Genomic DNA, 13815 nt, shown 5'->3' on the forward strand with positions numbered 1-13815 from the left:
CCAGCCCATTGATTAATGGAAAACAGCCCTTTGCTCTAAGTTTGCGAACGAAGACAAATAAATACCTACAATCGTCCGATCAAGGTGGATCCAACCTGAAGCGGGGAGACAAGAAGTGGAGGGGTGAAATTGCAAAGTGATCTGTCACATCCCCGGGGCACCATGACCTAACTAACCTGACGCCGAAAAAGGGGTAAAAACTCCTACGATGTATAGTCAAGATATTTCTAAAACCTCGTACTCAGTAGGAGACAGCTTAAAAGCCAAACTTGGAACCAAGCGCTGTTGTCAAAGACCGGTCAGCAACAGTAATGCAAGGGGGTTAATGCTATACATGGGTCCGTGGACCTGTAAACTTGTTGAAGGAAGATCGACTTACCGCCCAAGACAGCTTTCTTCTTTTGTGACTGTACGTATTTGCCAACATCGCTAGCAAAGCCGCTGCTGTTCTCCTCTAGCCTGTCCATGCTATCTCCGACGATCCCGAGACGCTCCGTGCGTTCTTGGACTTGACGCGACATGTAAGACCAGTAGCCTTCCTGGCTGCTACCCTGTACAGGTGCCGATGGGGTCCGTCCTTCTTTTAGGGCTTTCCGACGTTCTTGGTCTTCGGATTTCATTTGTTCGACCATCTCCTTCGATGGTGGTCGCTCTGGACCGCCGACTAGATTGGATGTTAGGTTTAGGTAGAGCGGCATTGATTGGGGGTGACGTACTTAGAATGTCCATGTCAGCCGGTGAAATATATTGTGTACCGGAGATCCATTGGACGTTCGTGATCGTAGGACGCGGGGGAACCACGGCTTCTGGGTTGAAAAGTTTGTCTTTTGAAGGGTGTCTGTGGGTAGGGTTAGCATTAGCACCATGTTTCAGAGAATTGATGGGGGACGCATACAGTCCGTGTCCACCTCCCCAGACATTGAACATTCCGACTTCTGAAGGGCCGACCCATGTCATGATATTTCCAGTAGGGGTGATGCAAGCTTCCGAGAGGCGTCGCATGTCCGCAATATGATTAATCTTGGTGCAACCAATATCTCGAAGAGAGGGGATCGAGAATGCTCGCGCGTGGCCGTCACCGAAGAGACCAACCAAACTGTAGCCTCGTCCTTCAGTCTTGACGACGGCTGCTGAGTCGCAGAGATAGTCATCCCATGTCTTGTGGGCACCCTTTGATATTGGGGGTTTGAAGATTCGACAGCCAGAGGCAGTCACGGCAATGACCACTCCGTTGATTTTCGTACCATTCCTCAAGCCTCCGACTGCACTTGGTGTAGCCAAAGCAAGACCACCAGATTCGGCATCGATGGGGATGACATTGATCACTTTGTCTTCAACGGCCGATGATCCAGCAAAGGCAGCTTCGTAGGTGCCATTGGAACCAGGGAGGATCTTAAATGTTGCCACATTGCCCTTATTCGTGCCGACGAAGCAGCAAATGCTTGAGTAGTCTAGAACACGGTTAGTACATTGGTCTGATTCGCTAGCCCGAGTCATGCATAGGTACCTTCGCCATCCAAAGTCATCACACCAAATTCAATCTGAGTGGGCCATTCTGGTTGGACTTCGTCCGAGCCACGGTGCTTGCGGAAACCACTCCGCTTCTGTCCCTTGAGATCTGACATATGTGCGGTATGTATGATGGCAGGCCCGCGTAGGTCAATAATCACCAAGGTACCACTTTGGTAACCCGCCGCTACAAATCCAACCTGCCCATGCTTCAACGCTGTCACCGGACCTTGTTGCATATCCAAAAGAGTCAGAGGTAGCATTCCCGTCTTGAGACCAGGGTCGGTTCGCTTGGTTATCGGGGTCAGCTTCCCTGGCCCTTGATTAGCACCGGGAGACTCCTCATTTCCATATGAGGGGTTATTGCCCCATCGGAAGACAGCAAGCTCTCCGGTCCTGAGTCCAATAGACATCTCGCCTGAGCCGCTGGCGAGAGACATTTCGGTCACTTCGATATTGCTGACTCGCCCTATGGCACGGGCAAGATCAACTTGAACCACGTCGCCGTTCTCAATTTCATCATCGTGCCCACAGTCCCAGACACGGACGGTTCCATCTGCATGTGCGGTCGAGATGACATTGCGGTTCTCAAAGCGCTTGAGAGGGTTCTTCGCTTCTACGCCGCCCATCGCAAATTTGGGTCCCTGCAGCCGGCGCTCTCTCAGACCAAGCCACACCGACCGATCAACGGGAGTAAGCACAGCTTTGTTTACAAAGGGATGGACGAAAGTGAGGAACGGATGAAGCATGTTAGTAGGAGTGATTGCGTGTCCGCTGGGGAAACTCAGGGAAATGATTTCACCCGAGGATAGCATAGCGATAAGTGCAATTGGATCATGGGCGCCATTGAAGTAGGGCGAGGATCGGGGGATGAGGCAAAGGTCGACAACCTTAGCTCCAGGTGGGACGGAGAGGTTTATTTGTCGTCGTGGCCGCTCGAGGTAAGTAGACAGGATTTGCCAGGAGGAGGTCTGATAGTTGGGGGTTGGGCCCATGTCCAGGAAAACAAGGCCCTTGGTCTGATCACCTACTGGTCGACCACCAGCCACCAAAAGACCAGTGTCATCCGGGTTAGCTTTGGTGCACCAAATAACCTTTGTGATTGGCTCTTTGAGTCCAGCAGCCCCTCCAGGTGAGCCCGGTCTGCCACCAGCACCTGGTTGGTCGACATTGGGTGTCTGGACAGTTCGGGCGTGAAGCTTACGGCCATCCTTTGTATCCCAGAGCACCAAACTTGAGTCATCGTGAACTGTCAAAATGAAGATTCCGTTGGGGTGCCAGATCGCTTTGGTTAATTTGGGTCTGCGCACATCGTGGGACGGTAGGGTGTCTCCACCCGGTGCCCCAGGAGGGATTTCGTAGACAAAGTACTTTTGAGCGATATTTTGCTTGAATGTAAATGTCACTGCTCCCTCTGGATACCCCACTAGAATCTTGCCAATGTCTCGGGGAGAGAACTCCAGAGACACGACAGGGAAGAACCGCGCGCGAGGGTTTCGTTCCAACCACAAGTTCGGAACTTTGAACGGCGTCAAGGACTCTCGATCAAGATCGTACGCAATAATTTCACCTATTCACAGGTCAGTCTTCAGTTCTTTTCTTCCCAATAGCAATTTACGAACCATTCTGCATGCCGATAAACGCATAATCCAAGCACGGGTCTGTTAACAAGGCAGTCACCTGGCCCGGTGGCGCATAGGAAACCACCATGCGTCCAGTCACCAAGGAGTATACGCAGATTTCATTCTTGGAGTCGATGCTTATCAGCTTGTCGGCGCAAAACTGAATGAACCTGGCGGACGCCTTGCGCGGGAACTCAAAGACCACCGAAACCCGTCGTTGCCCAAAGACATAGATCTGCCCGCTTCCGAATTGGGTATCGCTGGTGCCGACCGCGATGAGGGACTGTATGGGATCGTATGCGATGGCACTAATCTGCGAATTCACACCGCATCGTGCGAACTGAGAACAGCGGTGTCAGTTGGGAAAAGGAGGATGCCTGGGATGCCAAGAACTTACATCGTCCAGGAGGAATAAGTCCGGGGACAAGCCCTCGGACAGGTCCTTCTGGATACCAGCTTGCTTTCCTCGCAGGAACTGAGCCATCTGCGATAGAGGTGAAGCGGGTTATGGAAAAGTTGAAGTCAAGTGCGGAGAGAGAACACCATTGACGCCATGCAGAAGCTAAACAACGGATCTGCCCCGCTCCGCCCTATCGCCCTATCAGTTCCGACTTGGCATTTGAAGAAAACGTGATTCTTTCTTCTTTGCTTGTCTCTTCCAAGGTTGTATGTTCTATAGCATATTGATATAAAGATTGAATTTTATTTCGATTGGAACTCTTTGGTAAAAACGCTATATATCAATGCCAAAAAAAGAACAAAACTCCAAATCACATGCAGCTATATAGGGCCGGCCCGCCTGAAGGAAACTCGCTATGCAACAGAACCAGTCTAATGATGGCCATCTAGGTATCACGTTGGACATATAAAGCGGCAGTTAAATCATTTTGCCTCGTTATGCCAGTTTAAGCCTCGTCATTTCCGCAATCGTTGTTGTCAATCGTCTCCGCGCATCAAATTCGCTCGTCTCATCTCGGTTTCGATAATATTGCACAGTGATTTGGGACACCAGCCGGTAGCATGCATACCTAGGTTGGAAAGAAATAGTTAGCAACATCGCACCAGATTGAGACAGTAGAAGGTATTCCAAATACATACAAGACCAGCCGGATGTTTTCTTCCCTTGTCCTGGACATCGCCATCCCTGCTCCCTGCAAGACTGCCGGGGGTGCATTCGCGAAGATCTCTGCCATCAACACATCACCCCACATGGCACTGCTGAAGTCTACGACCCCAGACAACTGTCCAGATTCTTCGTTTACCAAAACGTGGGAGGGTCGACCAAAGTCCACAACCACAAGACGTGGCAGCGAAACATATTCAAGAGCAGGTGCCAGGCGATTCAGCTCGTGTCGGATCTCCGAGTAAGGAAGGTGGATGAACATGTCCTCGGCGTCGCGAAGAATGCCTTCAAACAAGGCACAGAAGGCCTCTCGCCAGGAGGGTCTTCCAGCGCCAAATGCCACTTGCTGCAAAGACCCAAAACCAGGGGCTGCATTTTGACCGATGGTGCTCACCAAGAATCCCAAGTGGCGGTCGATACCGTCTCGTTGCTGGGAGGTGAGCTCCCCTTCCATCTCTGACAGACTCTTCCCTTTCATATACTGCCGGACCAAATAGGCAGATCCCCAGAGTCTTCCATGAGGATCATAATGATAGAGCTGAGGGATGCAAGGGTTTGCACTCTGCCCTAGAAGAGAAAGAAACTGGGCTTCGGTTTCGAGGAACGACCGCTCACGTCGAAGGAGGGCGGTCCGTGATGCTGGGGATCCTTTTAGCAACAAATGAGCTCCATTCGACAACATCAGAAGCCGCAATGAGTGCATGTGGCCGAAAATTGGATGTGAGTGTTGCACACGGACTATAGAAGGAAACAGCAGCGAGAGGACATCGTCCAGTCTATGGTGTTCGTCTACCTCGACGGCATGAGACTGCCGATGAAAAGATTCGCTGTGGCCGCTTGTTTCCTTGAGTGATGACATCGCAGACCATGTCTTCAAGTTAAGTTGTTGCATCGTGATCTATTCGGTGGGAATATTGGCGAACAGGGGGGATGCTATATAAGCAAGACTATGACGACTCATGAACCTTGCAAAATATATTGGCAGGGGATGATGTATGAACAAGGCTGTCACGATCATACACCTTGAAAGTCAAAGGGGTCAGATATATGCCGAGGAGATGGGTTGACCTGAAAAGCATACTAAGCATACTCCCGGCAGACGTGGCGCAAATTCGCTTCTAGAGTAGAGAATTCGCGAAAGAATCCTTAGTATGGAGTACTCCGTAGAGATCCTCAAATATCAATGGGGCATACCAGACCGCCATGATTGTCTACTTGGTGCGTAAACTGCAATAGAAGGACAGCGACAGCGTATTTTCTGCGCCATGACTCTCGCTTCTAGGTTCATCCACGCGAGATAGGAAAGAGAAGACATTGCTATCCGAGGTTGAACACAGACTGCGGAGTCAAATTAGAAGAATATGTTTCGCTGAGAAGCATGGCCAAGCGAGAGTCCCAGGACCGTGTTGTCACATTGGCTCATTAATAAGAAATATGGGACAAAGTAAATTAAGTGAAGCCGTCTCGCCTAACGATCCCGCTCTAAGAAAGGTGATCATCCGAGCACTTGACTCCCGACCAATCAGAACGGTCCCTTGCCGAATTCTTCCCGTGGATTCAGGATTATAGAACTCTCTCAAGGTTCCATTTGTTCTTCTCGGCTACTTTCCGAACTCATTTATTTCGCTTACTATTCCATTTGTTCCATTTGGTGTTGGACTTTGAAACTCCTTTTGTACTCCGATCTCGTCTATTTCTGCTTACATATAGCTATCGCTTCTATTTTCTGGGGTCTGAAACACTCCATGCAAGCCACCGGAGATTTCTTACTCTTAAATGAAATGCAAGTCATTACAGAGAGTTCCTGAAACAATGGACCTTTATCATATACTACATAGCTTCTGCATCCAGTTTCATAATTCTTTTTCACTCTTTTTTAATTATGGACCTGATTCGTCAATGCCCCCGGGACGGCTTGTGACTGCATAAACTAAGTCGCCGAGGCTTTTTGGGGCCCTCTGAGGTAGCATCTAAGATGTTACCTGCAGGGGATGTGATATATGTAGCGAAGACCGGGGTGCCACGTCAAGCAGTGTGTTTTTAGCGTCGATGTAGTTGATATCATGTCAAATATATATCCGCCTCATGCTTGGCCAAAGCCAACGATATCACGCTAATGTTCCTACAGTATTTCTTTTCCCACTCCAAAAAAATGCAACAATACTCTAAGCCAAGAATAAAATATAATTAACAATAGGGGGTTTCCAGTTCTCTTTCTGGATGTCTCATCGGTTACCCATAATTCAAGAGCCTTTATTTATAGTCTTTAGTTCTTCCAACCATGGTGGATTACTCGATACTGGACGCACGCAGACCTGGACAATAGTGTCAAGTGGAGAAGGGCCTCCCACTGAACATGATGTTTATAGGTAAATTTGCATAGATCATGCATTTGACGCAAATCCCAATATCGAAGATGCCTGATGGCTTCTGTTCCAAATTCAGTCGTCCTGCTACACACGAAGCCAAAATTACTATTCTGAGTTATTGTTCGTAATTTATATACATACGAGTAGGTTTACTTGAAAGGACTGGCTATAAGTGCATGAAAACCTGCGGTATAGCATGTGTACAACAAAATTCCATTGAAGTGACTTTGTGCCTACTATGGAAAGTACTGTGCCATTGATGCTAAGCCTTAGACTCAGTGGCCGTGGCCTCTGGCTCTTCTTTCGGCGAAGGATCGTAGATTTCGGCCAAGTTGAACCGCTTCAGCTTATCATAGTCGCCTTGCACTACACTCATTCCAATCACATTCTGCGACGAGTCAGTTAAAGATCCAGTAGGAGAGGATTCGTTTGTATTACTCACTTGGGCAACATCGACCAGGATCATTAGATCATAGTTCGTCAAATTCACCGGATGCTCAGGTCCGACAGCATCGGCAACAGTCTTAATAATAATGTCTCGGTTGAGCTTCGAGTTGCCTCGCACAGTAGGCCGAATTGCATACTAAATAGGTGACAGATTAGCAATGCTCAAAGTATATTTCCCCCCACAGCAAGATGCATGATTGGATCATTTCCTAGATCAGTAGGATCTCCGACTGCCCAGAGGCCCAAAGAGGGAGATAGGGGCCTTGAACTCACCGTCTTCAGTGGCCCTCCCGAATGGAAATGAGGCTTGAGAATCTCCTTCGCAAACGCCGCTAGATCCACACTCAAAGTCTTCCGGATTGACGTGATTGGATGCATGCGCTTAATCCATCGGCTTTTCTTAGTCTCCGGATGGGCATGTGCTTCGCTACACAGACGGTGCACAAGCTGCACCGGGTCTATTGAGGGATCAAGACGCATGAATGTCACTATCAGGGATTAGCACCAATTAACGTTCCGAGTGCCGAGCGCATAAGCGAGATGGCGTTTTTGGGAATAATCGCAGACGTACCACACGGCATGTCCATCTGCACGGGCTGGAATTGACGTTTTTTGTCTTTGTTGGGCTGTAGGCCCTCCAGTTCCCTTCTGATTTGGGCCTCGATATCTTCATCATCAGTATCTTGCTCATCTTCCTCTTGATGTTCAGTGCCCTCGATGGCCTAGGAAAAGAGTTAGCGAAACTGTTGGAATAATATTTGAAGCGAAAAGGAAGAAAAAAAAAAAAAAAAAATCATCTCACCTGAGAAAAGATATCCACTGCCTCGGACAGACATTTTCCTTCTCTGCCCATATCGCATGTCAAAAAGACACCTACATCGCCAGATTCAATAGGGACGCGGTTTGCCTGCTTCCCATATTTTCCACCACCACCCTAGTCCCATTAGTTAGTGCTCTGGTAATCAAGATTTGTTAGAAACTAACCCTTTTCTTCTTTGAAGAGTGATTTGATCTGTCAGGCATAGCTCTTTTCCCCATTTAGATAATCTAGATAATCCTAGCTTTTTGATATGCCAGGATGGTGGTTTGAGGTGGTGGGGGAATTTTGTGTGATCGGCCGGGAGATGACCTGTGTTGGGTTTAGCCGGGGATCGACCCTGGGCATTCTACATCCCATATGCTTATTGTTACATGGACTACCTAACTAGGTACTATGTACATTGTTGTATATAGTTATGTTGTTTATAATTACTAAATACATAACAAATCCTTATCTATTAATATGTTCTAGATGGCTCTAAAATAACACATGGCTCTAAAATAGCACATCCAATCTCATAAAAATACCAAATGATGGCATGACATCAATTCAATGACGTAGTCAAAGTGGTCTCACCTTTTCTCATCAGGGAAGCAACAAAGGTTCCGGCGCTTTTTTATATATCTTACCCCTCGCTCTCACCTCTCACCTTTTCCTTCTTCTCTATCCATCTACTTCTCCCCACCCCCAAACACATCAATTCATCATGGCGTCTACCGATATTGCTACCAGGGAGCTAAAGAATCCCATGGATGTTGCTGAGTACTTATTCCGACGTCTTCACGAGGTTGGAATCCGCTCATTGCATGGTGTACCTGGTGACTACAATCTTGTAGCATTGGATTACCTGCCCAAGTGTGGACTTCACTGGGTTGGAAACTGCAACGAACTCAATGCCGGTAAGAAAGACTTTACCATGAACGAACGATCTCGATCTAACACTAGTTCCTCTTAGGCTATGCCGCCGATGGCTATGCTCGTGTGAATGGGATCGGTGCTGTTGTTACCACATTTGGTGTTGGAGAGCTGTCCGCCCTCAATGCCATCGCAGGCGCATACTCCGAATTTGTCCCAGTCATCCATATCGTTGGCCAGCCCACCACTCAGTCTCAAAGGGATGGAATGTTGTTGCACCATACTCTCGGAAACGGCGACTTTAATGTCTTCTCCAAAATGAGCGCGGGCATCTCCTGCTACGTCGCACGCCTGAACGACCCCCATGACGCAGCCACTCTGATCGACAGTGCGATTCGTGAATGTTGGATCCGCAGCCGTCCGGTGTACATCACTCTGCCAACTGATATTGTCACTGCTAAGGTCAACGGCGATCGCCTGAAGACCCCGATTGATCTTTCATTGCCTAAGAATGACCCGGAGAAGGAGGATTACGCGGTCGATGTTGTCCTGAAGTATCTCCATGGTGCAAAGAACCCTGTCATCTTGGTTGACGCCTGTGCAATTCGTCACCGCGCGCTAGAAGAAGTGCGCGACTTGGTGGAAAAGTCTGGCTTGCCAACCTTTGTGACCCCGATGGGCAAGGGAGCCGTGAATGAGAATTACAAGAACTTTGGTGGTGTTTATGCTGGCAGTGGGTCTAACGCTGGAGTTAGCGAGGCCGTCGAGTCCTCCGACCTCATTCTGAGCATTGGAGCGATCAAGTCCGATTTCAACACTACCGGTTTCACTTATCGAGTTGGACAGCTGAACACCATTGACTTCCATAGTACCTATGTGAGAGTGCGGTACTCGGAGTATCCTGATATCAACATGAAAGGTGTTCTGCGGAAGGTCATTGACCGAATGAATCCTCTGACCCCTGCTCCTGTTCCTCTGATTACGAATCGACTGCCCGAAAGCGAGCAAACCTCTACCGATCAAACCATCAGCCACAAGTGGCTCTGGCCGATCGTCGGACAGTGGCTAAAGGAAAAGGACATCGTTCTTACGGAGACTGGCACTGCCAACTTCGGTATTTGGGACACTCGCTTCCCAGCGAACGTGACTGCCATTAGCCAAGTTCTTTGGGGCAGCATTGGATATGCCATGGGAGCCTGTCAGGGTGCTGCTCTCGCTGCTAAGGAGCAGAAAGACCGTCGAACCATCCTCTTCATCGGCGACGGAAGTATCCAACTGACCGTGCAAGAACTAAGCACTATCCTGAAGAATAAGCTGAACCCTATTGTGTAAGCATTCCCACCAACCCAGAATTCTAATATATACTGATCATTTCCAGCTTCGTTATCTGCAACGACGGCTACACTATCGAGCGATACATCCACGGATGGGATGCGAGTTACAACGACATCCAGCCGTGGGACTTTGCCAACATTCCCAAGGTCTTCGGAGGCAAGGACAACTACCAAGGCTACCGTATCAAGACCCGTGACGATCTCAACAAGCTGTTCGCTGACGAGGACTTCAACGTGTCCGACAAGCTCCGAGTGAGTTACCAATACAAGGATGTCACAAATTGTCTGCTAACGCACTATCTAGCTGGTCGAGGTGTACATGCCCCGCGATGACGCCCCTGCGGGCTTGAAGTTGACCGCCGAGGCTGCTGCTCAACGCAACAAATAAGCCATTCGAAGCGCGAAATCATATTATGACTCTTGTCGTAATGTCACGATGCACACGAAAGCAACATAGTAATATCTGAACTCTGGATTTTCTAGCCCTTTGCGGCTCGTTTTCTGTTTTTACGGCGTTTGCTTCGAAAGGGGATGGTCACATACTGGCAGGATTTAATAATGCTCGTTATTGAGTATGTACCACGAACATCTCCGCTATTCACTCACGAAATTCAATGAAATCTTCATATTTTAAGCCTAATGGTCTGCCCATGTACCATTTAGTGAGACCTGGCGTAGATCTATCAAGCTATCAAGTAGATGAGAACATGCAAGTTGCAAAGCCAACCCAGCATCCTCGGCTAGTACAAGCTTAGCACCGTCTACAATGTCAAAATAAGCATCTCGTGTTTCAAGTTAAAGTTGCATGAACTCCAATGCCAAATGTTTCCAAGCCTTGGCAGATTCCGCTCAATCTTTTTGCTTCATATCGTTTTCCAAATGAGTGACTCGGCACCTCGCTTGGAGGAGCTCAGACTTTGTTTCTAAGACTGAATACGCCATCCTGTTTATGGCAAGTAGGAAGTGGCATCTTCCTTTGAATGCGTTTTATGTGCAGGCTGGAATGTATCAGTGGGACCGGTTCGTTGTTGTCCAGTCATCGGCTGGGCGAGAACGGCGAACCATGTTCAGAGATTCTCAGGGAGAAATTTAGGTTATCAGATGTGAATCCTGTTTTTCATTTGTTTAGCTCTAAGAATATTTGCCTCCGCTAGGGTTTGGGATACCTGCCGGTGAGAGAAAGTAAAAGAGCCTCACACTCGGATGCTATACCCATCTGATTTAACTTAAATATGGTTCATCATCCACGTGGAACAATAAAAAGCAAGGAATAGACTAAGCCAAAAGGAAACACTTGTCCGAGCCACTCACTCCCAGCAAGTATGATAACAGCAATAATAATCCATACGAGAGCCTCAAGTAGCGAAGAAGACATTGCCGAATGAGCGTTGACAGTGAACACTTCAGCTTACGCTAAGGCAAATCTGTGAACCTGGAATGATCTCAATATACTAAAGCTAAGCAGTGTAGATCCGGTTCTACCGAGTTTGACAGTGAGTATAGACCGTATATATCTTCCCTTCTGTCCTCAATCAACCGCTAACCGAATTTATAGTTATCGATGCCTTCATCCTAATGGCGGCTTTCATTTTGTTCCTCCTTCCCTTCAGCTTTGCCAACTACGGCCGTGCCCAGTACGGCGAAGCCGCCTTTATCGCGCCCCTGGTTATTGGCTTCTTCCTCTTCTTCGTCTTTGCGACCTGGGAAAAATGGTTCGCCCGCACCCCCTTCATCCCCTACCAGCTTTTCAAGGACCGCACCGTCTTCGGCGCGTGCGGTCTCTCGGCTATCCTCTACTTCAGCTTCTACTCCTGGGATCTGTACTACTACTACTACTACTACTACTACTACTACTACTTTGTGATGGTCGTATACAACCTCGATGTCACGATGACCGGATACATGACGGCAATTTACACCGTGGGATCCTGCGACTGGTCCTCGATCTTCGGCCTTTGGATCCGCTACGTGAAGGAGTTCGAGTACAGCTGTCTCTTCTTCGCTCTACCATTGATGACCCTCGGCGCTGGCGCGGCTCGGACAGCGACATCGGGTGCGTGATCATGTGCCAGATCTTCCTTGCCTTCGCTGGAGGTATGATGGTCATCGGCGAGCAGATGGCCGTCATGTGCGCTTCTGACCGTGATGGTATCCCCATGATGATCTCGTTGGTTTATCTGTTCTCCAACTTGGGCGGTGCTATCGGCTATGCCGCCTCCGCTGCTATCTACGCCAACACTTTCCCCCAGGGACTGCGCGAGGCCCTGCCCGAGAGTTCTAAGGATCAATGGGCTGCCATTTATGCCGGTGGCTATGTTGCTCAAATGAAGTATCTGCCCGGCACCGAGGAGCGTGACGCGATCAACTTCGCCTATGGATACAATCAGAAGTACGGCTGTATTTCTGCGACGGCGATTCTTGTGCTTGCTGTACCGTGTATCGGTATGTGGAGACATTATAGGGTGGACAAGGAGCAGAACAAGGGTACTGTTCTGTAGATCTGGAGATATAGTCTTCAGATTTCGAGTCAGTTTTTTTGTGTACAACAATGGGCCCACTTGATGTGTCTAATGGTGGATGTTTATGATATCTCAAAAATAATTCTTTCATGCATTCTGTTTACTTACTAGCGAGATACAATTTAATTATACCTGCCTTTTTAGACTCAGTTCTTCAAGTGATTGACTTCTCCAATGCTTCTAGTAGAAGTACTCCGTAGAGGACTACTCTCAGGACCATGGCGGGTATAGGCATATCCTAGACTATGTCTTTCCACAATGTTTTAGAGAACAGTTCAGAAACGAAGACAGACGCCACAGGGCTGTTATTGGCGCATACCAGGTGATGGCTGATCACGGGCCACCGAAGGTGAGATTGGGAGATTGCAGGGCCTCCGACGGGGTCTGGAGGGTATCTCATGGAGAAAGTGACAGTAAAAAGTACGATAAATTGTTCTTTCTTTCTTACTTACTGTATACTGTGTCCTAGGTAGTCCGTACTCCGTACTAAGGACTACATATGTACTACGATAACCCTAAAAAGGATAGGAAGAGGAACCAAATCCAAGTGCCACGTGACGATCCTTCTCAAGGCATCAAAGCAATATAAAGACCATTTGATATTATCCCTTTAAGAATTTTCGGTGAGTTCCATTCGTTTCTGAAATACGTCGGAAGTAAGGAGTTGTGGTGTTCTTTGCTCGCTTCCACTTGCTTGAATTTCATTCGATCGCATTTTGACCTTCCAATCTTCCAATCTTTCGACCCAATTGCATCGTCCTCCAAAACCCTACAAAACCCTTGGAAGCTCATCTCGGCAGGTGATTTACCATGTACTGAGTTCAGAAGACTTTTTTTTTAAATTCCAGTCGATTATTTTGAGATCATCTTGACCTTGTACCAGCCCGTCGCGCGATCTTAGTCTGTTCCGCAATCTCAAGCGCTGCGATAACATCGGCGACGCCGAACCGAACCATGTCAACTCACGCACTGAGAACCTAAACTCGTTTCATTCCTGCCCTTTCAAAGCGATCAACGAGAGCGATCAACGAGAACGAACATCCAGCCTTCAACTCCGACCGCTTGTTTGGTGCCTGGGACGTTTAGCATGATGTGTTAATGATCATACCTGAACAACCCCGAAAACCACATCCGCCCAAACGTCTCCTGCACGTCGCAGTCCAGACAGCGGGATATAACTACAGTCAACAGGCAGACCCAGTGCATCGGCTATCATA

The 13815-nt window shown here is 48.3% G+C and overlaps 7 protein-coding genes across 7 annotated transcripts; 3 read left to right on the forward strand and 4 right to left on the reverse strand.

Moving 5' to 3' along the window:
- Positions 1 to 256: 256 nt before the first annotated feature.
- Positions 257 to 3615, reverse strand: N7471_002799 (uncharacterized protein; the record flags this gene model as incomplete). The annotated part of the gene is made up of 7 exons (XM_057275519.1): positions 257 to 282; positions 380 to 664; positions 717 to 838; positions 896 to 1451; positions 1508 to 3079; positions 3132 to 3471; positions 3529 to 3615. The coding sequence occupies 7 exons, from the start codon at positions 3613 to 3615 to the stop codon at positions 257 to 259; spliced, it is 2988 nt and encodes a 995-aa protein (XP_057140157.1).
- A 411-nt stretch (positions 3616 to 4026) lies between these two features.
- On the reverse strand, positions 4027 to 5146 carry N7471_002800 (phosphotransferase family protein; the record flags this gene model as incomplete). The annotated part of the gene is made up of 2 exons (XM_057275520.1): positions 4027 to 4159; positions 4230 to 5146. The coding sequence occupies 2 exons, from the start codon at positions 5144 to 5146 to the stop codon at positions 4027 to 4029; spliced, it is 1050 nt and encodes a 349-aa protein (XP_057140158.1).
- A 1672-nt stretch (positions 5147 to 6818) lies between these two features.
- Positions 6819 to 8233, reverse strand: N7471_002801 (THUMP domain-containing protein). The gene is made up of 6 exons (XM_057275521.1): positions 8055 to 8233; positions 7873 to 8004; positions 7642 to 7792; positions 7344 to 7558; positions 7066 to 7206; positions 6819 to 7011 (listed from the first exon to the last, which is right to left on the reverse strand). Exons 1-6 carry the CDS (start codon positions 8106 to 8108, stop codon positions 6886 to 6888), a joined length of 819 nt encoding a protein of 272 aa, XP_057140159.1. The 5' UTR covers positions 8109 to 8233; the 3' UTR covers positions 6819 to 6885.
- A 363-nt stretch (positions 8234 to 8596) lies between these two features.
- On the forward strand, positions 8597 to 10467 carry N7471_002802 (alpha-keto acid decarboxylase family protein; the record flags this gene model as incomplete). Its single annotated transcript, XM_057275522.1, has 4 exons — positions 8597 to 8789; positions 8846 to 10073; positions 10124 to 10331; positions 10384 to 10467. The coding sequence occupies 4 exons, from the start codon at positions 8597 to 8599 to the stop codon at positions 10465 to 10467; spliced, it is 1713 nt and encodes a 570-aa protein (XP_057140160.1).
- Positions 10468 to 11654: 1187 nt separating this feature from the next.
- On the forward strand, positions 11655 to 12140 carry N7471_002803 (Major facilitator superfamily domain general substrate transporter; the record flags this gene model as incomplete). Its single annotated transcript, XM_057275523.1, has 1 exon — positions 11655 to 12140. The coding sequence occupies one exon, from the start codon at positions 11655 to 11657 to the stop codon at positions 12138 to 12140; it is 486 nt and encodes a 161-aa protein (XP_057140161.1).
- Positions 12141 to 12205: 65 nt separating this feature from the next.
- N7471_002804 (Major facilitator superfamily domain general substrate transporter) lies at positions 12206 to 12577 on the forward strand (the record flags this gene model as incomplete). Its single annotated transcript, XM_057275524.1, has 1 exon — positions 12206 to 12577. One exon carries the CDS (start codon positions 12206 to 12208, stop codon positions 12575 to 12577), a length of 372 nt encoding a protein of 123 aa, XP_057140162.1.
- A 998-nt stretch (positions 12578 to 13575) lies between these two features.
- Positions 13576 to 13814, reverse strand: N7471_002805 (uncharacterized protein; the record flags this gene model as incomplete). The annotated part of the gene is made up of 2 exons (XM_057275525.1): positions 13576 to 13671; positions 13707 to 13814. The coding sequence occupies 2 exons, from the start codon at positions 13812 to 13814 to the stop codon at positions 13576 to 13578; spliced, it is 204 nt and encodes a 67-aa protein (XP_057140163.1).
- Between the last annotated feature and the right edge of the window lies 1 nt (position 13815).

The sequence above is a fragment of the Penicillium samsonianum genome (assembly GCF_028829775.1).
Source record: "Penicillium samsonianum strain IBT 33392 chromosome Unknown utg000002l_segment0_segment0, whole genome shotgun sequence".
In the NCBI taxonomy this organism is placed as follows: Eukaryota; Fungi; Ascomycota; class Eurotiomycetes; order Eurotiales; family Aspergillaceae; genus Penicillium; species Penicillium samsonianum.

What these genes read in the sequence shown, in the direction of transcription:
- N7471_002801 (XM_057275521.1), bottom strand. Translation starts at nt 8,108, where the DNA reads ATGGGGAAAAGAGCTATGCCTGACAGATCAAATCACTCTTCAAAGAAG. An exon ending in ACTCTTCAAAGAAGAAAAGG is followed by an intron (nt 8,005 to 8,054) that starts GTTAGTTTCTAA and finishes TAATGGGACTAG; the next exon opens with GGTGGTGGTGGAAAATATGG. An exon ending in CAGTGGATATCTTTTCTCAG is followed by an intron (nt 7,793 to 7,872) that starts GTGAGATGATTT and finishes CTCTTTTCCTAG; the next exon opens with GCCATCGAGGGCACTGAACA.